The following is a 25714-nucleotide window of genomic DNA, read 5'->3' as shown; positions in this document are numbered from 1 at the left end:
ACAATAGATTAGTGGAGAGAGCAATGATTGTTGCATCCAAAGTGTTTGGCTATGAGTGACATGTATGCAAATGTGCTTATTTGTGTAAGTGAGGCAACCCCTCTCGATGTTCCAATAACCATTTGCCATCGTCGAAGTTTCTACAGTAAGAAGCAAGGGGAGTCTTAGCAGCCCAGATGTTCCCTGTTGCAATGTGTTTGCTCGACTCTAACTCTCCCCCAAGGAAATTCTCAGACTCTTCTCTTATTAAACAGCTTGCAAGGGGTGCAAACGCAATTGATTCTCATAAGGACTAATTTTGTGTCTCTAAGGTTGTCAATGATGGCCGCTCTTCTCGTAGCAATCATAAAAATATACTTAAAGACCGAGGGCGGTATTGTCAAGATAATTGATTATAAAATAGGGCAATGCTGACGAACGTAACATATCATTGCAATTATTAAAATACATATACACGGCAGACGACGGTATCATCGAGCTAATTGATTATAAATCATCGTTAAGGAGTCTATGGCTCATAAACTTGCTGAATGAGGTTTAGACGACCTTTCTCATCATGCTGATCCTGCCGACGCCACAGACTTTAAAGCTTGCATTCGCCGTGGAGTAAGAACCAGTTCATAGAGAGAGAGAGAGAGAGAGAGAGAGAGCCGCCCAACATGAGGTAGAAAAGGAAAAAGACCGCAACAGTGAGTGCTTCAGAATAATACCCAAGAGCACAAGACAGCCTAAAATATCCAAGGCACTAATCAATATATGCTTTCTACATACACAACACTTGCAACACATGACAGCCTAGTTGAGGGCACTCTTGTTAGTCAAGCGCTTTTAAATGTATAGAAGTTGACACATATGATGCTAAAAAACTTTAAAAATACAGCTCTACAGAGCTGTTGCACACGATGCTATCTTTTTGCAATTTGCAATGTAGGTGAGATAAATTTTAGATTGTTTCCCCGGCACATTATGTACAATCTCGCTGCAGTTTCAATATGCCAGCATATAATTGCCAAAGCATGCCTTCAGTCTGATGAAACGTCTGATACATAGGGCTTGACCAGCTGCACTCTTGATTTCCACATGACTCATCCACTGATTGAATTGGCTGAATACAAGCCTCGTACCAGCAGCAATGTATTGATATAATGTGTTTTACGATGAGGCAGATATGATACAGCATGAGACTTGGATATTTTTTTCATCGAGCCAAGCCCACTTGCACTGGAACTAAAGAAGGGCGGAGTAGAGTTCGGCCATATGCAGCAGGGAGAGAGAGGAGCTTCTTCCACTTCCCTACATAAGCTCTTTTTGTGAAATTGTCATAATCATTTGCTTCAATGGCATCAAGTATTTGTCTATACAAAATAAGTGAAGCCCAAACCTGCAATACATACATCTTAGTACCACACAAAACATCAGCTGAGAAACACCAGTTTGTTAGCTATAACATACCGGCCACCGGCTGTCCTTGTCGAGCTCAACAACACCCTTTTCAGCTTCATCAAAGAACACACGAGCCCTCTTTATCTGGTCCTTCATGAAAGCTCTCCACTTATCTGTTACTTGGCCAGCAAATATATCATCCTCAGAAAGTCCAAATTGTGCCAGTTCATCCTTAGGAAGATAAATTCTTCCTCGCCTCGCACTGTTTCAAAAGCCAAAGCATCCATAAAGGCCAATTCAATCAAACTGCACATGCAATGCATTCTCCTGTGACAAAAGTCCCCTAGAATTTCCTTCAGAGCTCCCAATGTTGTACTCATTAACAGGAAAAATGCTGGAGTAAGACAAATCACAACACTACAAGCTGGTGATAAAGACACAAGGCACAAGCACAAAGAATATGTAGTAAAAACCCTTTGCCTTTTGCAGTTCTTACTTCTGATATTGTGGAATACTTGACAGGTACTTTTGATAAAAACTTACTCTTCTCCTACATCTCGTAATATGTTTGTCAGCTGGTTAGCAATTCCCAAGGCCAGTGCAGCATTATATACACTTTCAATTGTAGCCTTTGACTCAGGTGCAATACCCATCACCGGCACACTCATCAAACCCACAGTTCCAGCCACATAATAGCAGTAGAGATAAAGCTCATCAAAGTTCTCATATCGAGACTTCACCAAATCCATCCGCATGCCCTCTATCATGTCTCGGAAAGGCTGTTTCCACCATAGGCTATCAGTTTTCATGCATGATCAGAAAAGCCCATTCACAAATTCAAAGAGCATGTCAACAAGAGCTGACCTGAATATCCACTGGGAACTTGGTGACTGCATCAGCTAAAGCTGCATCAAGCATATCATATGGTTTTCCATCAAAAACATCATCTAGCCTCTGCTCCCAACGATCAAGTGCTGTTGGTGTAATGTGAGAAGCATTTGGACCATCAACAAGCTCATCAGTTCTCCTACACCATACTGCACATAAACCTTCCAGTTCTCAGTTACAGTAGCATAGAACAAACACAGTGGAGTAGTTCATATATACAACAAAGAACAATCTGTAGACAAAACAAACCTAGCATTAGTCTTAGGGAGCAGAACCATTTTCTGAGAGGAAGTTACTAGCCGGACTGACAGGACAGTAGGTAGGATGCTGATTTATACTCGCAGTCCTAAATTTGTTTATGGTCTAGCCAAGACAGGCAACTGATGGGTGAAAGTTGGTGTTAATTTTAAATATTTGTAACAAAACAAGTTTTTCTCTGCATTTGTGTCAGTTGTTTGAGCACACCTTATTTGTTGAAACTCACCATAAATTGCCCAGATTGCCTTTTGCCGCTCAGGAGTCATCAGCATTGTACCTGAAAGCACACCAACAGTTCCAGAGATGGATTAAATGGACAGTCTTGAACATGACCGATCTATTAAGACTCCAGGGTATTGTATTCAAGGTGATTTTGGATAGAGATGGCCTATCTAGCAGAGCAACTTCCTATGCTTCTCCAAGTCCTCATTAACACTACTTGTTTCATCACGAAGGAGAAAGTACCGTTGGATACTTCGTGGCCCATCGCGTTGCGCACAAACTGCTGGTTTGAAACAAACTTTGCATGTTCTTGAAAATCCTAGAAACTCCTAGTTGCAAAAATATTCACAAAAACCAGGAGAAGATGGTGGGAAGAGGATACCCAGGTAGAAGGTCTTGGCATACTCTGCACAAACTTCCCCGCATCTGGTGTAAGCTTCTTTGAGGATTTCATCAGAATGCCGGCCATCAAATCCCCATGCAAAGTCGGTGGCCGGAGGGAAAGTTTCGGTCGCGCGCTTGGCCATTACAGCTGCCTGCCTGAGCACGATGTCATAGACCTTCTCCTCAGATGACCTGGAAGATGAAGGAGAAGAGGCAGCAGAGGAGAAAGAGGTGCCTTCATCCACCATGCTGCTGCTGCTGTCCACTATGGTGGGATACACAACCTTACCAGCAGCCCTGGTCCATGGCTGCTTCCTGCTGCTGATGCAGTATAGACACTTGAGGGGCTGTTGGTTCTGATTCTTACACAGATTGCCTTTCTGTTGAAGTAGCCCTTCTGAGTCTAGAGACAGGGCCCCTTTCCCAACTGCCGTGTGATTGAGTGAGGCCATGGAAGCATGCATTGTGCTTGAATTAGTAGAGGTATCCAATGTTATAGCAGAGAAGGTGAGGGACTTGGCGATGCCCAATTCAAAAGAGGGGAGAAGGCCAGAAACTCTGGTTTTGGACCAACAGAGAAGAGGACCCAAATCAGAAAAGCGCAGACCCAGGAAAAAAAGGAGACAGCAGGGCTTCCTTGAAAAACAGAGCACCCAGGTAAAACCAGAGACAGAGAGATAGACACAAGGAGAGACGGAGAGAGAGCACCCAAGTAAGAAAACCAGAGAGAGAGAGAGAGAGAGAGAGAGAGAGAGAGAGAGAGAGAGAGAGTATAGCACACTGAATTGAGGTGCAGCGATGAATCTCGGAAGGATTTGGGTCTCCTGCGAGTCCTGTACTGCTCCGTGTTTGTTGTGATATGTCTCTCTGTGTTGTTTTCGTTATGTGGGGTGATTTTGGTGATGTGTTGGGTTCTGCTTGTCGATGAGAATTTTTGATTGCAGTAGCGGTGGTGGCGCTTGTGTTGGACACGAGACGATAAGCCCATCTCCTTAGAGTGTGGGTATTATCTTTTACGCTCATCCCTTTTGACCTTTTCACCCAATAGAGAATCCTTCTAATCCACAAAACATAGGCTTCACGAGGTTTGGGAATTATCCTCAAGTTCAATTACAATAATTGGAGGGGCAATCACTATTAAGAAACTAATCCACAAACCATTGGCCTCCCAAAGTTGGGATTTATCTTCAAATCAATTAGAATCTTGCATTGGCAATCACTATTAAGAAACCACCCGTATCACGTATGTCTAAGCCTTGTAATATACAAACCTATTGTACCTACCTCTTAAGACAAATTTCATACCCACTGTTGAAATTACTCTCTTTATTCCAATGGTCTTTGTATGTTCACTTTACCCATCGTCCTATCTCTTTAGAAATTATGTCTATGTTACAAAAACTTCATGTTTTATAACTAATTAACTCATCTAATAGATAACTTTAATAAAAGTGATTATCGTCGACCTCTTTTTCATGGATTGAGAAGGTTAGCCAAAGAAAACATAAAGGATGAGGTTAAGTATTTTGCATCAACTTGAAGGTTTTTTTTAATGTATTGCCCTTATGGTAACTTTTTATTTTTATTTGATGGGGCATACCCATCTTTCACTCTCAATGAGTTCAACTCGCACATCAACGATAATCCCCCTCAAGCTGCCCGGCGCCGACCAGGTATTGAACACTTGATCTTCACTCATGAACATAGCATACCCAACCAACTAGGTTGTTGCTTTTGGGGGATCACCATCAAGTTAAGATAATGTTTTTGTTAGTATTATAAACAAAGAAATTAAGTTTTAGAGGGCTCCTACAACATGACATGATATATCCCATTCACACTAATAGTTCAAAGAAATCTATAATATATAGTTTTCACTTATACCTAAGGGCATAGCTCAAACAATGGTAGGCAGCTTTATGCTTAAGAACATCCACCCAATCAGCAACTTGGTCCACCCCACCAACGACAATGGTCCACCCCATCGATAACCATTATTCTCCAAGATGTGAGGGCACCTTGCTGTTAGAGAGTCATTTCCTAGACAGCAGAGTGCCATGTCAACAATACAAACAGTGCAGGAGCCATGTTAGCAAGACACGTCAGCAGCCACGTCAGCAATCTGTGTAGGTGCCACATGGCAGCCTGCAATCGGACAATTTGTATCATTATTTTATGTAGTCAACTGCAATTATTGCAGCCGAACCTGGTACTGTTGGGCACTATTTTTTCCTGGCTATTTATAGTTAGTTTGTGGCACACTTTCAGATATTCTGATCTGACATCTAACAGAGTTGGTTTGCTGAGACTGACAATGCGTGGGCTGACGGAGATTGAGGTTCTCAAGGCGGAGACACACACAAATATTTTCTCTGCACTCGTGTATATTTATGCAGTCCTATACAGCATACTACACTGCAGATTTTCTGTGTTACACTATCTCATTTTCTCTCTCTCTTCTCTTTGTGTTCACTCTCTCTCAATCTTTGTCCTGCGCTTCTGCAATGCTGCACTCTGACATGGTATTAGAGCGGTGAAATCGGACAAACTGATTGAAGAACCTACCTGAAGAGGAGTTTTCAATGCGACACAAGGCTACATTTTCAACATTCGAGGGCAAGCGAGAGGGCTGCGCATCAAAACAAGGCTGAAGCGAGTGTGGGCGTGTGGGAAAGGAGTCCAGCTAGTGACTTTGCTGCAAGTTATTATTGTTTGAAGGGGAGGAAGGCTATGTTTTAGGCCTTCCACTACAAATTTTACCTTTTCATCACCTCCGATGGGGTTGAAGAAGGTTCAGGAAGTGGAGGAAATAGCCCTAACAGGCTACGTTTACACAGTCAGAGGGGGCTAATTTTTCGTTTGTGCAGGCATTGTAGGTGAACATGTCTATAGAGACTGATTTGGAGTTCAAGGAGATCATGGACAGTAAGGTGTCCTATCGGCTCTTCCATCAGATCAGAAGCTTGATGGTGACAATTACTGCATCTGGTAGGTGATGATGTTGGTCATTCTGGAGTCTTATGATTTGGTGGAGCTTGTGATGGAGGAGATTAACAGGCCCTCGGTAAGAGATGAGTCCAAACTCTCTTCCAATGCTCATGCAAATTTGACCAAGGCCTAGTCTCATTGGGACAAATTGAATGACAAGATTCATTCTTTTCTTTTTCTCTCTTGCACTACAGCCATCATAGCTCACATCGAGCACTTTGACGGTGGCTCGAGAGATATGGCTGGAGCTTGATCAGATGTATAACCAGATGACCTTGATGAGGAGGGTTTCTTTGGAGGTGCAGATGCGGACCTTGTCTGTGAATAAGTCTTCTTCGCGTTGGGAACACATCAACAAGCTTTGGTAGCTTCAGATGTAGGTTCAAAATGTGGGGAAGCCTATTTCCTCCGAAGACATGGCGATCACTTTATTGTCCTAGTTGCCGCCACAATTCGGTACTTTTTATTTCGCTCTTATTGCATCAGGGCAGGAGTTGACTCTTCGGTGGGAAGAGTTGGTTCCTATGGTCTTGGACCAAGAGAAATAGTTGAAGGGACAAAATGCTTATAAATCAGAGGCATTGGTTGGTCAAGCCTCTCAGAAGAAGGGGAAGGACCAAAAGAAGAAGGAGGAGGACAACAAATCCAAGAAGGACAAGGAGAAGGAATCGACTTGCCATATTTGTGGTAAGACCGGTCATTGGAAGAAGGATTGCCCCGACAAAGACAAGAAGGACACCCAGAAGAAGGACACGAAGGATTCTGGAACAGTGGCTGCACCCTCATCAGCTACTTTTCGATACTTAGTAGTCGTTGAGGACTCTACACCGAAGACTTTTGATGCTACAATGACAGCTCCCTAGGCTCGAGAGTGGAACATGGACAATGGTTCCTCATGGTACATGACTCCTTCTCCTGTTGGTGTTGCCCATTTGCGACCTTCGCGTGGGCAGATTCTCATTGGAGACAACTCTTCTGTGTCTATTTTTGCGTGGGGTGAGATGTAGCTAATTCTAGATGGACATGGTGGTACCCACACTTCTGAGGTGTTGCATGTGCCAAGCTTGGGGTATCATTTGCTTTCGGTCCATAAGATTTGTTCTCTTGGTCTCTTGGTGGAGTTTGACAGTGATGCTGCTCGAGTTGTTGATAGTGGATAGAGGAAAGCTCTCTCTTCTAGGTTTGAGGAGAATGGCATCTACAAATTGAAGTCTTCTAGAACTCTTACCTCTCTTCTTCTCACCTCTCAGACAAAGTTTAAGATGGCATGCTCGGTTTGGGCCACCTGAACTATGAGTACCTTCAGAAGGCGTCGTGAGGATCATTTGTCCGAACATAGTGGTGAGCCATTACCTATGTGTCTCCTACATTCATGGGAAATTGCATCGAGATGCAATTCCCAACAAAGCTTCGAGGCGGTCTACATCACCTATGGAGCTTGTATCTATGGATCTTTGTGACCTGATGAGGATTGAGTCTCTGAAGGGGAGCTTGTACTTCATGTTGATCATAGATGACTACAGTAGGATGACTTGGGCCTATTTTTTGACATTGAAGTCGGAGGCTTTCTCTCACTTCAAGGATTGGCTTCTCTTTGAGGAGAAGAGATCTGGCCAGCGAGCGACTGAAGACCTTGCATTCAGACAAGGGCGGTGAATTTATGTCTAATGAGTTTGCTCGTTTTTGTGCAAATAGGGGCATTCACCAAGAGTTTGCTAACACCAACACTCCTCAAGAGAATGGCATTTTGGAGCAGAAGAATAGAAGTGTGATCAAGATGGCGTGCACCATGATGGAGCACCGACAGATAGCTCAATTTCTGTGGGTCGACCGTGGCTACTACAGTTCACATCCTCAATCGATCTCCCACTTCGGCCGTTGACAAGATGCCACCTTTTGAGGCTTACTTTGGGACTAAGCCTAATGTCTCTAATTTCTGGATCTTTGGGTGTGACACCTATGTGCACATCCTGAAGATGCAGTGTGATAAGTTTGAGGCAAATTTCTGCCGATAAGTTTTTGTTGACTACAACTCCTAGTCCAAGGGTTATCGTCTATTTGATCCCGTCATGCGGGATGTCTACACGAGCCGAGATGTGTGGTTCATGGAAGTTTTGGTCGTATAGGAGGGTGAGGAGCACCCCATCCTTGGCAATCCAGGGGAGAGTTGGGCTCCCAATACAGTTCCTTTGGAGCCAGTGCCCCTTGATGGAGATTCTTCTTCTGATTCAGAGTCTTCTCTTCCACCAGCCACCCTAGTGGAGCTACCGCTGATGGATGTTCCAAAGTCTTCAACAAATGGAGAGCGACACAGCCTCCTCCTCGTTGGGCCTATGACACACCACTCCGAGATTCAGGGATGGAGGGGGTCCGTGAGGAGTGGGAACCGCAGGATGGACCGTGGAGGTCACGGAGGATCCAAGCACAGTCTATGGAGCTTGTTTGCTCTAACTATTGTTTGATGACTCGTGTTATGCAGGATCGAGAGCCCACTTCAATAAAGGAAGCTTTGTAGTTGGACGGCTATGGAAGTCGAGCTGGATTCTATTGAGTGGAATGGCACTTGGTCTCTTGTGCCTCGTCCCTCTCACAAGAAGGTGATACGCATCAAGTGGGTCTTCAAGACCAAGTTCCTTAGCAATGGTTCTTTGGACAAGCACAAGGCTCACCTTGTTGCTAAAGGTGTTGCTCAGCGCCCAAGCATTGACTTCCATGATACTTTTTCCTCCACTGCTCATATGGTGACTATTCGTGTTGTTCTTGCCCTGGCTGGCCATAGGAGACGGCCTATCTATCAGTTGGATTTGAAGTCGGCCTTTCTCAATGGTGACTTGCAGGAGGAGATCTATGTTGGGCAGCCTCCTAGCTTTGGATCCTCGGATGGGAAAGTTTACAGGTTCGAGATGGCGAATTTGGGGCTTCTTCATTTCTTCTTGGGTCACAAGATTTATCAGTCTCAGAGGGGGATTTTTATCTCTCACAGTGATACATTCAGGAGCTTTTGGTGACTTTTGAGATGATGGAGACTTGTCTGCTGACCATTTCTACTCCTATGGATCTGAATTGGAAGGCCACTTCACACTTTGATTCTCCCTTGACATATGCTTCCCGCTAGTGTCAGTTGATTGGATCCTTTGGCTACTCAACACTCGTGTTGATCTTGGTTTTGCTATGGGTCTTTTGGCGGGGTTCATGAGTGAACCCAAACAGGTGCATTGGTAGGATACCTGAGGATTCTTCGATATTTGAGGGGGACCTCTGACTTCGGGATTTCTTAACCATCAGGTACACATGCTTTCGATCTTGTTCTTGCATGTTGGAGCGGGGCTGGCAATGTGGACCAATGGAGGTCTACTATAGGCTATTGTTTTACCTTGGGTACATGTGTTATCTCATAGAGTAGTAAGAAGCAACACACAGTAGCCCTTTCTTCTACTGAGGCAGAGTATTGGGCTATGTCTTCCATCACATGTGAGGTTGTGTGGCTTCAAAGATTGTTGGAGGAGCTTGGCTGCCCCCAAATTTGTCCTATTCTTGTGGTGCGACAATGAGAGTTGCATTGCCTTGGTACGGAATCTTGTATTCCATGCCTGGATGAAGCACATTGAGATCCAATATCACTTCATTCGGGAGAAGCTTCTAGATGGGACCATTGATGTGGAGTACTGCAAGACAGATGATAAATCTTGCCGATTTGTTCACGAAGGCGCTTCCCCAGGCTCGGCAACATGTCAAATCCCTCACTCTTTTGACCTGTCCAGGCTCTGAGAGGGGGTTTTAGATAGTCATTTCCCCTGGACAGCAGAGTGCCATGTTAGTAGTATAGAAAACGTAGGAGCCACGTCAGCAGGACACATCAGTAGTCAAATCAGCAGCGTGCGCAGGTGCCACATGGCAGCCTACAGTCGGATAGTTTTTATCATTATTTTATGCAGTCGGCTGGATTTACTGCAACCGACCTTGTGTTGGGCACTATTTTTTCCTAGCTATTTATAGTTAGTTTGTGGCACACTTTCTGATATTCTAATTTGACATCTGACAGAGTTGGTTTGCTGAGACTGACAGTGTGCAAGCTGACGGAGATCGAGGTTCTCAAGGCAGAGACACACGCATATATTTTCTCTGCACCCATGTATATTTCTACACTCCTATATAGCATACTACTCTGCAAATTTTCTGTGTTACACTATCTCCTTTTCTCTCTCTTTCTCTTCTCTATGTGTTCACTCTCTCTCAATCTTTGTCCTACACTTCTGAATCACTGCACTCTAACACTTGCATACTACCTAACCTTACTAGCACCCTCCCTGGCTCCATTAGCACAAGGGAAGTCTAAGTTAATTTTAAAAAATGGAAGATTATCAAATACACTTCTAAGTTTGCTACAAAAAGAAATTAACGATGAAATTTCATTGCTTTTCATAAAATTGTTCTTTAAAAAAAAAAATATGCAATATTGTTGGAGTTCAATTATTACCACACAACAACCATTCCTAACATGCACTTTGATGATTTTGTTATTTTGCATGTTGATCACCCCATTCACAAGGATAGGGTTAGTAGTCTCCATATTCACATTGCCACATTCTCTAATTGCAACCCTCACATTGGCAGTACTTAAGCAAAGATAGTTAGCCATGCAACCTCCTTGATTGATGGCTTTGAGCTCGCTTGGATCGATGCAAAAAGGGAACTCTCTCACAAATTTTTTGATAGAGCTTCCATAAGATGGTTAAAAAGAAAGGAGTCAAAACTTTGATTTCTTTTATTCTTATCCATTCATACCCTACACTTAAGCTCTCGTTTCTCGAGGCTCTGAAGGATGGCCATTGCCTATAAGGCGCTTAGCTAGGGGAAGATGTGTTACAATTGGCCCCAGTGGCTCCTTTGATGAATCATGCTAAGTCTTACAAAAGCTTATGGGATTGTGTGAGAGAGAAAAAGTATACAATTGTCTTTCTAAAAAGCCAAGAATTGCTAGCTTAAGTGGTAGTGTAGGGATCTTCTTCGTATAACTATCAAATATATTAATTTTATGATTCCTCCATATTAAACAATATGTGTATTGTATTATCTAAGTGATTGTAATATAATAAGTAAATAGTGCTATTATCAAAATACATATCCATGAACTTATTAATAGGTAGTATTGTTCAAGCTGTAGAGTTTACAGAGGTTAAATACAATCATATTGATTATACATGATTTTTTTATATTTTTAATAAAAATTATTTAAAAAAAATAAAACACATAAGAGAGCCTAAGATAGTATGCATGAGTCATGGAAAACAAAAAAACATGATTTTTATGATGCTCGACCTTAAATCATTGTTTTCTCTTACCAAAAGTCTAATTTTGCAATTCTACCTGTGCGACTTTGTTGATCACACCTGTTTTGGTCGATTTGAATATTTGCATGTTTATATTCTAAGTTTGTATGGGAAAGTTATGACATAAACAAGTTGCAGACTCCTTCAAGATAGACTACATAGATACACTGAGTTCATGTTTCTCAGGCAGTTCATGGATTCATATAGAAGATAGCTAATCAAGGCAATTCTTCTTATTCTTTTTCATCCAGAAGTTCAAGATTGTGATTGTGATTGTGAATGGGATTGAGAGCAAGAGTGATATTGGGATCCCTTATCATGTACATGATATAAGCTTGACAGTGGTTGAGAGGCTCAAGCTCCATATGGGAGTACATGTTGTGATGTTCCATTGTTCCTACTCTATAGACTTGATTAAATGTAATATTGATTTCTCTTCTTCTCTATTTTCTCCATATGTATCTTTATTCAATTTGACTGGCTATATGATTTATCATGATTATGAAGGAGTCATGTTACGGGTAGCAAACGGTGTAATAAATTCAAGGTCATGGCTTCCATTCTTGTAGGTAGTTACACAACACCTTATATGATGTATGATGTAAGAAGTTGATTATGGTTTCACTTGGTTGGTCACCAAGATGGATATTGTAACGAGACCACTTGTAAAAAATTATCTCTTCTAAAAAGCCTAAAAAAGCAAAAATATACGCATCCACCTTCACATGCATTGTGTATTCAAAAATTCTTACACTTGAGTAGAACTTCAAATGGCCATAACTTGTAATCTAAAACTTGGATTCAGAATAAGCAAAAGTGATTGTTGAAGATGAATGTATCTAAACATAGCCCCATCCTTGATGAACAAGTTGTAATACCCATTTCATATCGAGATAAGGATATCTTAACTTTTTCAAGGGGCAATGTAATGTACTTCTACTTTAAAACATTTTATAATTACCATAGTAAAGTTTGTCAAACATATTGCAAGCTGTTTTCCATGTGAATAATGTTATAGATTGATGCCATATAGGGATAATGGAAACCTTTGTTTTTATTGTTTGTATAGTGGTAGAAATACTTGATATGATAACAACTATGGAGATTAAATTTTGGTCTTCAAACATTATGCAAGTAGTTAATAAGAGATGTGATTGCAGAGCTCATCGCTATATATTGGAGTTGTGCCTACAATTCTTTTGAACATTGGTGCATATTCATCCATCAATTGAAAGTGAATATCTCTTTTTCTATTGGTACGTCCTGCACCTGCATCCTGTAAAGAAAAATATATGCCAATTTTAACATTACACAATTACACCCCTTTGATTAATAGTAAGTTAAGGAGTCAATGCCAATTTTCTAATCAATAGCAATAATGTCTAAATATCTAGGAGCAGCAGGTCAGCATCAATCCAGTAGCATGCAACGAATTCTGGACTTGCTCAAATCACACAATTACACCTCTTTTCATCAGACCACCCAAATTGGCTAAGATCAAAGGTTCCCATCACCTTAAGGCTTTGGTATCTAGATCACTATAGAACCATTTGAGAAATCTCCTAATTAAGTACACATTTTTGCCAACAATACTAGGATGGGTGACCTATTAAGATATTTTCCCCTTTTCCAACAATTGGTATTAATGAGATATTAACCAAGTTGATGGTGTACGTTACACTTTGAGGGCAAAGTGGCTAGCATTTGCAAGTCAAAATACTCATTATTTAATGAAGTTCCTTGGGTCCTTTGTTGGCAACAAGCATTGATGGTGTACGTTACACTTTGAGGGCAAAGCGGCTAGCATTTGCAAGTCAAAAGACTCATTATTCAATGAAGTTGATGGTGTATGTTACACTTTGAGGCAAAGCGGCTAGCATTTGTAAGTCAAAATACTCATTATTTAATGAATTTCCTTGGGTCCTTTGTTGGCAACAAGCATTGATGCTACATTGGGTGTAGATTGCTTACATGTGATCTTGGACAAGTTGGTACCAAGGGGGGTGTTGGACTCTTGGAGTGGTGCCAAGTTGTAAGATGACCCAAATTGGCTAAGACTAAAGATCCTGACTCCCCACCACCTTAAGGTTTGGGGTCATAGATAGTATTTTGGAAAATCCTCTAAACAAGTGCATGTTTGTGCCAATAATATTGGGATGGGTGACCTTTTGGGAAGTTTCCTCCCCTTTTCCAACATAGCATAAGCTCAATGCCCATGGTCGGTTTTTCTTAAAGTATGGTTCTTCAATGCAACATTCATAGTTTCCTCTTTTATGGAACTATATTGCATTGGTGTTGAGCTCTTTGATAAGCAATTTGGCTCTTATACATACATGTTATAAGGACGTAGGCCTCATGGTGGCCTTAACTAGATGCGTGTCTAGGGTTGCATTGAGACCTTGGCAAAATAATACCATTTTTGTTTGATAGTCATTGTTGGATTGTACTTTCTCAAGATGATAAACTTAACTTAGCATTCCTTCATATTTATGTTTTCTAGGGCTAAAGAACTCATTCATCCTAAAGGGCTCGTGAAAGGGTGGAAGGTAATACTTGTATACTATTGTCTTGATACCCTCCCAAGTTTGAGCGGATTTTGTTAATTTGCTATCCTTGGATGATTGTTTCCACCAAAGCTTCGCATCACAATTAAGGTTAAATTTTGAAGGCATAGATTCATTGGCAATTGCAATGTTTGTAGCATGAAAATAATCATCCATAGTCTCTATCCAAACTTCTAAGTCCCTCTCAATCTTAGACCGTTCTCCATTTATAAAAGGCATTAGCCTACAAAGAAATATAGCTAGGATTTGAAGTAATAAACTCAACTAAAAGATCTTACTCAATTTGCATGATAAGATTGTAGTAACTTCTAGACAAGGATCAAAACATGCCATTTCCATTCCAACATGCCATTACTATAGGGCTATTCTTTTGTGAGTCTAAACTTTGTGCTTCGATCTTACACTCTTCATTAGTACTCATTTTCTTTTCGCTATGATACCATGTGTAAATTACTTTCCCTTAGCTAGGCTAAAGGAGATAACCTTCAATTGTCACTCAGATATCACTTTATGAGTAATACTATATAAATCCCATAGTAACAATACATGGACTTAGATAATCGAGTAGTCTTCAAGTCCATCTCATAACAAAGTTTCAAGTCTTAACCCAAAACGGTTAAACTTGAGGGTTGCTAAACTTCTAAGATCATCCAAAAAACAACAATCTCTGACATCCCTCCAAAAGTTACTACTTGGTAGTGTCTCAAGCAAGGATCATGATGTCCTGATTATGTTTTTGCAATCTTGTAATAATAATACATCAAAGCGAGTGTCTACCAAGCCTCTCTCCATGAGAGTTTTTGTGTGGCACAATTAGAAGAAGTGCAAATTGCCTTGGCTAGGGCTTTTTTTTTTCTGGCCATGTAATGACACAAGGAAAAAAAGCAGATACACACACACACACACACACACACACACACACACACACACACACACACACACACACACACACACACACACACACACACACACACACACACACACACACACACACACACACACACACACACACACACACACACACACACACACACACACACACACACACACACACACACACACACACACACACACACACACACACACACACACACACACACACACACACACACACACACACACACACACACACACACACACACACACACACACACACACACACACACACACACACACACACACACACACACACACACACATGTATAAAAAAAACCTAGAGACAAGAGTAGAATGAAGCCCTACCAGTTCCCTAAACTTGCCCTTATGTAGAAATTTGAAGCTAGCTCAATGGCCTATAGATGTTACATGGTGGGATTTTTGCTATTCTTGGTGTCAAGGGGGTATGTGTCAAGCCACAAACCATAGGGGTTTATGAGAAAATACAAGATAGACGGAAGAATCAAGATGAAACCAAAATACACTGTGTATTGCATGAAAATAAACTTTAGACACTGTACTATTACCCTTAGGTTACAAACACTGTGTCCAAGGTGATGGCTTGGACAAAACACTATCAAAGTGATAACTTAACCACACCATGCAACCTTAAAATACTTTGCAATTACAAAACTTTGTGATAGAAAGCTCAAGACTCTGCCAAAGTACCCTTGGGAGCACAAAAGACCATCCAAATATATGTCAGCCCCAATACTATATCAATTCCCCATCAAACGAAACCTATTACAATAGTAACACATTTCCAGTTTTAGACCTCTAGTAGTAGGTATCATTACATGCAAATCTAACCTAGATTTGGCACTCCCCGATGAGCCCTTCTGGCTTAAAGGCACCCAAGAAGTTAATGATTCACTTCAATTCACTAATATGCAATAGTAGATTGATTCTTTAAATGCCCAAGATCTCTAAAATCGCTCTTAATCATATTTATAATGCATTTGATTAGTTTTGCCCCAGATGTATCCCTACACTACATGCTTTTTTCTTTGCAAAGAATCAAGTTTGGCTTTCCCTATGATCTTACTTATGGAAGTTCACGCTTTCCATATCACGATTCCTTATAGTGTAAACGCAAGTGTCTTGGTGCATTCAAACCTAATGAATCTAGATTCAGAGGTCTATTTTTAAGGGTTGGGGCACATCATATTCACGCTTATGCTTTGGTTAATATACTTAACCATGGGCTCTTTCTTATCCACTTTACAGTGGGCATACCCATATCACTTATCCACTTGGCATTTTCACACTTCTTCATGGTCATGGACACTTGGTAGAGCTACTTGCTTTGTGTCCTTGGACATTTTGGAAATTTTCTACTTGCTCATACTAACTCTCTTGTACACTGCTCTCTCATAGATCTTTCTTCCAAGGATTTAGCAAGTCATCTATAGTTCAGGTAACCACTTGGATATCTCAATTTTTTGGCATCCCACTGGGACTCTTGCACACTTGCATAAATATATAAAATGACTCTAAGATCTTGAAAACACACTAAGTAGATTAAAAATAACATTGACAATACACTTAACACTCAACATCCTAAAACTGGTAAGAAATAAAACTAGCATAGGTTTTCCATGGGTGGACATGCAATGCAACGACATCCACTACCTCTATACATGCACATCTTCTAGCATGTGTCACTACTGCTCATCATCATCATCTCCAAGATGCAAGCTTCAAACTTGGACCACCAGTAGGGAGGCTAGTTTTAGCCAAACTCTCCACCTTGAGAAAACACAACTTAGGGACCTCATTGATCGTATAATTCACCTATCAACCTAGAGACCATGAGGACCTCAACTAGAATCATGGATAAATCTAACAATCCAAAATATTGGAAACATGGACCCATAAGCTATAGAATGTAAGATTGTAGAACTGCAAGTGTAGGGAATGATCATAATCGAATTGGTTGGTTGACATCCACAATAACACCAAATAGCATATTGCAACTATGTAAGTAGAAATGGATAGTATACGAAGGATGTGGCAAAATGTTGGAGCTATAGAAGGGTGTTAGATATGCTCAATCCCCCACCCTCATAAGTTGCCACCAATGATCCATGGTGCTCAAAGTTGTAGGGATCCCATTATGAGGAGAAGCCATATGTGAGCCCGGATATTGGTCGAGTCTTGACATGTATGTCAAATGAGGTCTATGTGACAGGATGGCAAAAAGGTGACTATTGTGGGTCTAATCTTTGGGTTAGACAGAGTAGTTAAGTAGGTAGCAACTCGAGGCACATTGCATTGAGTTGCGGGGTAAGGGAGTTATCAGGGGCCCTAGCCAACGATAAATGGAATATTCCCTAGCCAACTAGTGGAGGTGCACATGGAAGGTCAACAGACACATGTGCACATGGAAGGTTAACAAACACATGCACACATGGAAAGTCAATAGACATAGGTGCATATGGAAGGTCATCCATCATGACCCCCTTCACATGCTATAAAAGCTAAACCCCTTCACAGCCATCAATCATCTATCTTTTACCGAGTCAAAGTTGTTCTAGCTAGCCTTAAGCTCTTCACCTATCTTCTGTCTAGATCGCCATCTAAGCTTCATAGTGGAAGTGCACGGGTGGACAGAGCCATCTTTGTATTAATTGTTTGGAGCTAAATAAAAATTTTAAATTCTCCTCTTATCTGTTGTGTACTCTCTATCTCTTTCTCAAATTCTATTCGATGCGGTGTGTAATTTTTACATAGGCTCATCATGGGACTCCCTCTCATAGCCTCTTTGACCACACTGATATGCTACAAGTAGGGACCCATATCACACAGTCTATTATGACACGAATGGGAAATATGTCGAGAAATAGAGACTAAGAAAAAAAAATCTTAGTGGCAAAGCAATTAGATAAATACCAAGCCGATGATGACCCCTATAGTTTCATAGAAAAATTTTGAGCAAATATGCAAGGCAAACAATCTTCTTGGTGATTCCACGAAAGCACAAACATCTGGATTTTGTTTTGGAAAACAAGGGAAAACTTGGTTTATGGGATTGGATGCCACAAACAAGTCCTCTTTCCTACTACTAAAGGATTTGTTTTCATCAAGCACTTTACCAAAGCTAGCTGTGGGGATAACCTCATCGTGTGGTTGACGAACATCAAAGAGATAGAAGGGGAGAGCATGAGAGACTATGCCTCTAAGGTTTAGAGTATATTTAAATGAATTCTTTTTGCAAAGAGACCCATAGCCAAGGCACTTACAAAAGTTTTCATCAAGGGCATCCATGATGAAAGGTATGAGAGGTTAGTGGTAGGGAACTTTGAATTAAATCACTCCATCATTTATGATGTCCTTGATGAGGCTATCCATGTGGACAATCTCCACCGAGAACACAATAGGGACAAACGAACAATGGGGTCCCACCAAGAAACCTATGCAAGACAAACCCACACAAAGGATAAAGAGATACAAGGCTTGATTGTTGATGTTGGGAAGCAACATCAAGACTTTCTCAAGATGGCAAAATCCCTTAAGATCTCAAGGCCATATTGTCAGAACATGCAATGTGCACTTGGTGGTGACCACCTTCCCTCGGAGTATTCTTAACCACCAAGGATGTGCACAAACTACAAATATTTTGGCCATCAAACAACATACTATAGAGATCCATGTAGGCTCTTTGGCCCTATTTTGCCTATTCGTACTCCCTTCATGACTATAAAGTCAACAAAGAATTGGATTCCTACAATCTTCACTAGCCAAATTTTCAACACTTTGAATGGTTTCACCTTCATTCCATTAGCCAGTATGACGTTGAACCTGGCAGTCTCGACTAGTGGGTTACCCCAAGTTTGGAGTACTGCATGGCTTAGTACACTCACTCCTGCTCCCGTGTCTACGATTCCCTTTCTTGTGACATCCCCCAGAGCTAAGACTAGCAAGACTGCATGCATTTTGGTGCCTTCCCAAAAAGCATTGACGTGCAAGGATTTAGGCATGGAGTGCAACATCAGACTCGATATTTGCATTTCTCCATCGTGCTTAGGCAAGTGTGTGGCAATTGGCTTATTTGATTCTTCGACCCACGGTTTCAGCTCTTGCCATAGCGTTGGATGTTGCTTAAGCAGGTCGCCTAAGCTTAGAGTCACAGGGGTGGTCACCAATGTATTAAGGAGGTTGCTAGCCGCTTGCCTCTCTCCTAACTTTACAGTTCTTGGCTAATGGCCCTAATTGGTTTGCTGGCATGTAGCATTTAGACTTTGTCTAGGTGGCATTCCTTGTGGTGCCATGACATCCCTTGATCTTGGTCGTGGGGGAGAGATTGGCATGCTTATGCTTGAGAGATCATCGATCTCATCTTTTGGTATGGGCTCAACATCTTTTAGGTGCTCTTGGGCCTCCTCCACCCATTCCTTCACTTTCTCAATGGCTTCAAGTTGGGGTACTCCCCAACCTTAGCACTCCCCTTTTCAGCCATCTGTGGAGCCGATGTCTCTGCCTCTACGTCAATGACTCTCTTTCCAATAGGCAATGTTGTGCCGCTTTTGGTTTTGAGAGTAATCTTAGTGTCTGGCCTTTTTTTCCTCTGTCTCTGACTCTTTAGGGCAATCGGCAAAGAGACGAGTGATCCCACACTCAGAACATCTTAGGTCAGCCTTATCTCTATTTGCTTGCTCCCTCTTGAGGCAAAGAGACGAGTGATCCCACACTCAGAACATCTTAGGTCAGCCTTATCTCTATTTGCTTGCTCCCTCTTGAGGCAGTGCAAAGAAACGTGCCCTAGGTGACCACAAATCCAACACACAATTGGCTCTTGGGTTTGCCCTCCTAGGCCTTCGCCTCTCCCTCTACCTAATGCCATCACTGGTACTGGTTGGTAGTCCATAAGGATTGTGTTGCCTTCTTCATCGTATGATACATAAGGGTTTACATAAGGCTCATCGTCGTTCGGCTCCTCCACATAGTGGACCCGAGTATCACTCGATGGATGGGTTATGTAGGGTTTCGGTGGTCTAGGGATACCTGTAGGGTTTATCTCCATCCTAGGGATGGCTGGCTTAGCGTCATTAGGTGTTGGGAGGGCCAATGGGGCTCCCCTTCCAAAGAAGTTTAGTGGCCTGTTCGCAAGGTAGGATGGACCATAAGGCTGCAGGTATGGGAGTCTCTAAGGTAGTTGACAATGCATGGTGTCATGGCCGAACCTACTAGAGTTAGCGCAAGGTCATGATGACCTAGGGTCCAGACACTTGGCTGGCAGGTGGTTCCCACCACAATTCACGCATTACATGTGTGGGTGCATTGGTCATCTCATCATCTCCTCTAGTCTAGCTATTTCCATCTTCATCTCCATTAGCTCTTGTCCTGAGTCAGTGCCCTTCCCTTTATCTTGAGTGTTTGGGCCTGATCTCTCACTCAATGTTGAAGCCCTCTCGGAATCCCTGGCATTGGGCTCTTCTTGATTTGAGCTCCTAGAGCTCCTCTCTTTAAGTTGGTCGTCCACTCTAATAGCTTCTTCAAAGACCCTTGCCAGCGCGTCTTGCTGCAAGCTCGAGTTGCTTGCCAAGGCTTTGTAGAGCTCTTCACTTCGTATTCTGTTAATAAATACTGGACACTGCTCTTTCAATTGATCCCTCACCCATAGGGGTTCTCTTGAAGAGGCTCCTCACATGGGTCACGTAATCCCGGATGTCCTCTTTCTCTCTCTACTTGACGTTCATACGTCATTTTAGCAGGTTATCAGAGTATCCAAGTTCAGAAAATCTCTTAATGAAGAGATTTTTCAGGCCGTTGAAATTGGCTCGCTCCACCGCATCCAGACTTGTGTACCAAGCCAGTCCTTGTCGCATAAGCACTATCCAAAAGCTTGGGAGTGTTGAGTAGGATTAGTGAGGTGTTGGCATCACAAACCTACTCAAACTGCTCCATAAAGCTATATGGGTTTTTTGTTGCTTGGTATTTGTCCAGCTACTTTGCTGCCATGGGGATTTTCGATTGGCTCTTAGAGCCTTGGTTGACTCCCAACCTTGCTAGTAGCGATGTTGCCAATGATGCAGTGCTCTATTTTGCTACGGTGTTATCTAGCAGCCGCTTCGTCAGAAGCTCACTCAGTGTGAGGTCTCCTTCTAGCGCTCTCTTGCTCTTTGTCCGATTTCTGCCTGCTAGGGCTAGCACTCTTTGGATTTCTCTCATTTCTTTGCTCTGGCGTAAGCTCCTAGTTTGTTGATCCTGGTTGTAGGCGACTAGGCCTTGCATGCTAACTTCCTCTCCTTCTCAAGGTATGCTATGTACTCTACAGGTCTGCCGCGGTGTTCTAACTGGGTTTGGGCATCATATTTGCTCACTAATTGTTGGATCGCCTCAGGAAAATCTCCTAGGTCAAGTTCCTCATTACTTTCATGGAGTGAGTTGCCCTCTTCCATGTCTAGGACTTCCTGTTCTACCAAGTTGTCAATCAAGTTGATGAGGTTGCGTAGATCAACTTCCCCGATACTATCGATCCTTGTTGTGTTTGGCTCTTTAGTTGCGTTCTTCGCTTGGTTCTACTTTTGGGGATTCGATTACTTGTCTATGTCTTGGGATCTTCTCTTATTGGTTGGTGGGTTTCTTTAAGTTTTTTTATGTTTGGGTGAGTTCCTTGTTAATTATAACCAATCCTCAACTTACCCTCACTTTGTGCATGTGTGTTCTTTTCTGTGCATTGTGCGAAATCAAGCTTTTAGCTCTTCTCAAGTGTGTTTCGCGGGCTGAAAATCAAAGTGAGTGAGAAAACAAAGTGTCTAAGCAGCTCTAGCACTCTCGTCGTGGGTTGAGCTTGATAGGCTTGTATGCTCGGTTTTTGGCTGTCCTTGCCGATTCACAGGGCTTTCCGCTATGCCTTCTATTCTATCAAGATTCGTTTGGGGCTCTATGACTCCGCTTGATGTCATAATAGATCGGGGACCACTAGATGGTCAACTAGTATCACCTCTACGTCTGCGTCTTGCTGATTCCCTTGTTTCCTGTGTGCGAGAAAGGCATTTCAAGCGTTTTTATGGTCTTCAGTGTTCCCACGGTCGATGTCTAGGTGGGTTTGGTCCAAATTTTAAAAAATGAAAAAAAAAAATAGATTTGGCCCAATAGGTTGGAATTGTAGGGGCCGAGTGACTTGGACGGGGGCTGAGCGATCGAAGGCCGAGTGAAACTGGGCCAAATTGGGCTGAAGCATGAGGCTCGAGTGGGCCGAGTTCAAATATGGAATTCGGATGGGCCGAATGGCCAAGGGGTGAGTACCTAGTCTAGCCGAGTTGATGATTTGGACGGGCCACCGAGTTTTGGTGGGCCAAGTGCTTCGTGTCTGAATGTGCTTGGGCCGAATTGAATTCAAAGTTGGGTCGAATGTCAAATTCGGCCAATTCTAATGCGGTTGTTCGAGGACCACATGGCCGATTTGTAGTGGGCCAAATCGTTCTGGGACTCGACCCAGAGTCGAGCCGCTCAAACAGGCCAAACACGGGGCATTTTTTCCAAAATGACAAAAAATTCATCGGGCCGAGTGATTTTGGGCTTCACACTTACTAAACACTTCAAAATCCTATCCATGCATGAAGGAGAAGGTGTGGGTGTACTTGTAGTGGGCAACATACTTATCGGCGGCAAGATTGAAGTGGATCCACGCAATGGAGCTCTCTCTCTCTCTCTCTCTCACACACACACACACACACACACACAATCAGGGTTTCAAATGAGCTTTCCCGTGGCCTCCTGGCTGTTGTTAAACTCCTCCCCCGCAAAGTTCTTACTACTCCTACCCCCTCACTCATTGACCTTAACCCCCTTAAGCACTCCTTCTCGTTTTTCCCTAATCTGTGCCATGGTTGGCTTGTTTCAGAGCAGCTAACCCTATGCTTTTCCAACTAATCTTTTAACCTTAATCTACTCTAAATGTAACAAGAATCAAAAGCAAAGTAATGAATTGATTTCTCCTACTCTCCTACTCATCCAACCATCAAAATAACCCAAATACTTACTTGTTGTGAGGATTAAAAACCCAAAACTTTCAACCTATCTCAAGCTCCGGTTCGGGGATGAAACCCTTACTTCGATGCTTGATTTGAAGCGCACAAGCATTCAAGCTTGAATCCGTTGGTCCCGACAATGGAAAGAATGTTGTAGCTTCTCTTGCTCAACCGCCAAGACCCACGGACCGCTTATTCCTTCAAGCGTCTCAAGCAAGCACTAATGGCTGCCTCTCACATAGCCGACACGATATCCCTCTCTACAAGTGTAGTGAGCTTACTTTGATGCCTAATTGATTTGCTTCCTCTCTTAAGCACTCTGATAGCTCCACGATTCGTGATGCAATCTCAAGCATCCTCAAGCCTCTTCCTCCAAGCTCCATCCTCCATAGCCATGCATGAGATGAGAGAAGAGAAGAGAAGAGAAGAAGAAGAGAGGAGATGGTGGAGGGCTACACCTCCAAGGTCCCTCACCCTCACACACTCACTCCCTCACTCACTCACACTCTCTCCCTCAAGCACTCACAAGCAAGCAAGCAAGAGAAGAGAAGGAGAGAAGAAGAAGAGTCCACTTTGCCACACACCAAAGAATGAGCTCTCCCTTTACTTTTCAACTTTATATACAAGACCCTAAATCCCTTTTAGGCGATCATCCCCTTATCCCCTTTTTTTACATGGCCGGTGGTTGGCCGTGGCTGGCTGACCATTTTTTCCATTGTCCTCCTATCTTCCCAGCTTCCTTCCTACCGCCTATCTACCTTTACAATTTGCACGACTAGCGCTCTTTTACAACATAAATCATGGTGCGCCTTGCACTCTTTTACAAAAGTATTGACTTGCACTTTTTCTTGTGCACCTCTCTCCTTGATTTAGGACTTTTCTGCACTTCTTGTGTTTCCATATTTTTCTTGGCGCGCCTACGTCTTCCTTTTCACTTTTGCCTTGGCCTTATCTTCTGTTTTAGATTTTCTGGATTTTCCACCTTGTTAGTTTGAGGGTTAATGCTAGAGCATTGTGGAGTTCCACCAAGTATGTTAGTAGCTACCCCAAGCATCAGCGGCCTCAAAATCCACATAGCACCTCATTCGTATCATGATGAGTATGGGATTTCCACGTAAGTTTATTAATCTTTATAGTAAATGGAATGGGATTGAAAAACTATTTTAGAGGGTAAAAAATAAATACAAATACTTAATTTTTAGTAATTTACAGATTCTATTTTTTATTTTAATTTCTATTAAATAAATAAATAGAAAATAAGAAAAGTCATAAAAATAGAGAAAAATATGAATAAATAGTAAAATAATAAAAATAAATTTGAGAACTATAAAATATAATTATATTGTATATGTGAATTAAAAAATCATGAAAACACATATTTTTATATCTGAATAATGTACTTCAATAGCACAAGAGTGGTCTCGGTGTCATTCACCAATATGCCAAAGGAATCCATGTGTAAAAAATCAAAGATTAATTGCTGAAAAAAATGATTTTTTATTGTACTTCATGAGTAGGATAGTAGTGTGTTATTTATCTTAGTGTTTTAAATTTGGGATGTGTTTAGCAATGTTGTAACGAGTAGAGCCATATATTGAGTGGCCACTTGAGACACTATATGTTGAGTGTTGGTAGGGATATAGCAGGAGCTTTGGTGAGTCTATCTACCATCACATATATGTTGCTCCATCCTTTCTTAATTGTGGGTAGACTTGTAATAAAGTCCATTTACTGAGTCTTGGTAGGGATATAGTGGGAGCTTTGGTGAGTTTATCTACTATCACATACATAATGTTTAGTCCTTTCTTAGCTATGGGTAGGCTTGTAATGAATTCCATAGTGATATGAATCCATTTTTCCTTAAGGATAGGCAATGGCTACAATAAATCAATTAGTTTAAGAGTGATGTTTTTGTTCTAGTTTTGGCATGGAATGTAGCTAGAGAGAAAATCCTTAACATCCCTCCATAGGCTCTTTTAGTGAAAATTTTTGGTAACTTTATTGTATATCTTGAAGACACGAAGGTGACCTATAGTGGTGTTGGGATCTAAAATGGGCCTGACACTTGCTCTAATAGCCCTAGCCAATGGGCTCATAAACACACTAAACAACCCCACACAGTCTCACGGCTAGGTCCAGCATTTGGGTACTATAAATAATTCTTCTAATTAATGAATTTGTAGATACAATTTCTAATTGTAGTCCAACTAATTACCCTTTTATGGAGTTTCCCATATGTAGGTGACTGTCTCACCTCAAATCATGTGTTTAAATTGCATGGCTTACCGTAGGACATAGTACATGACATATATACAAAGTTTATGAGTAACTTTTGGTAGGTGCTTTCTAGTTCTATGGGCACCAAGCTAGCTCCATCCACAATATACCACTCCCAAACTAATGGCCAAATAGAGAGGATTAATAAATGGCTTGAGGCCTATGCGAGGCACTTTTGTCATGATATACAATATAGATGTGATTTGTGGCTCCACTTTGGTTGAGTTTACATATAACTCCACTCACTCTAATATTGGAGTTGCTCCTTTTGAGGCACTATATGGGTATAAGATCCTCCTCCGTATGGTCTTGTTCAATAATAAGATAAGCCCTCAAAGCAAAGAGGAGTTAGAGCACATGCATGCCCTCATTTAGCAAAGTAAGATGGATCTTTAGAAAGCCCAAGATCATATGAAGGTCTATGCTGATGAGAGGAGAAGGCCCATGGAGTTCCAAGTGAGAGAGTTGGTCCCTTTAAAAGTGCCAAAGTTCCCTTACTCTACTCTCA

At 41.9% G+C, this 25714-nt stretch overlaps 1 protein-coding gene across 1 annotated transcript; it reads right to left on the bottom strand.

Annotated features, from left to right (window-relative positions):
* Window positions 1-853: 853 nt before the first annotated feature.
* On the bottom strand, window positions 854-4124 carry LOC148025592 (phytoene synthase 2, chloroplastic-like). The gene is made up of 6 exons (XM_087692809.1): window positions 3134-4124; window positions 2756-2806; window positions 2248-2420; window positions 1927-2162; window positions 1453-1645; window positions 854-1381 (listed from the first exon to the last, which is right to left on the bottom strand). Exons 1-6 carry the CDS (start codon window positions 3597-3599, stop codon window positions 1199-1201), a joined length of 1302 nt encoding a protein of 433 aa, XP_087548935.1. The 5' UTR covers window positions 3600-4124; the 3' UTR covers window positions 854-1198.
* Window positions 4125-25714: the final 21590 nt, after the last annotated feature.

Source organism: Lygodium microphyllum, chromosome 14 (assembly GCF_053477565.2).
Source record: "Lygodium microphyllum isolate KBCC chromosome 14, Lygodium_microphyllum_v1.1.10, whole genome shotgun sequence".
Taxonomy (NCBI): domain Eukaryota; kingdom Viridiplantae; phylum Streptophyta; class Polypodiopsida; order Schizaeales; family Lygodiaceae; genus Lygodium; species Lygodium microphyllum.
Note: the sequence above shows the minus strand (reverse complement) of the source record. Positions and strands in the feature narration are given on the sequence as shown.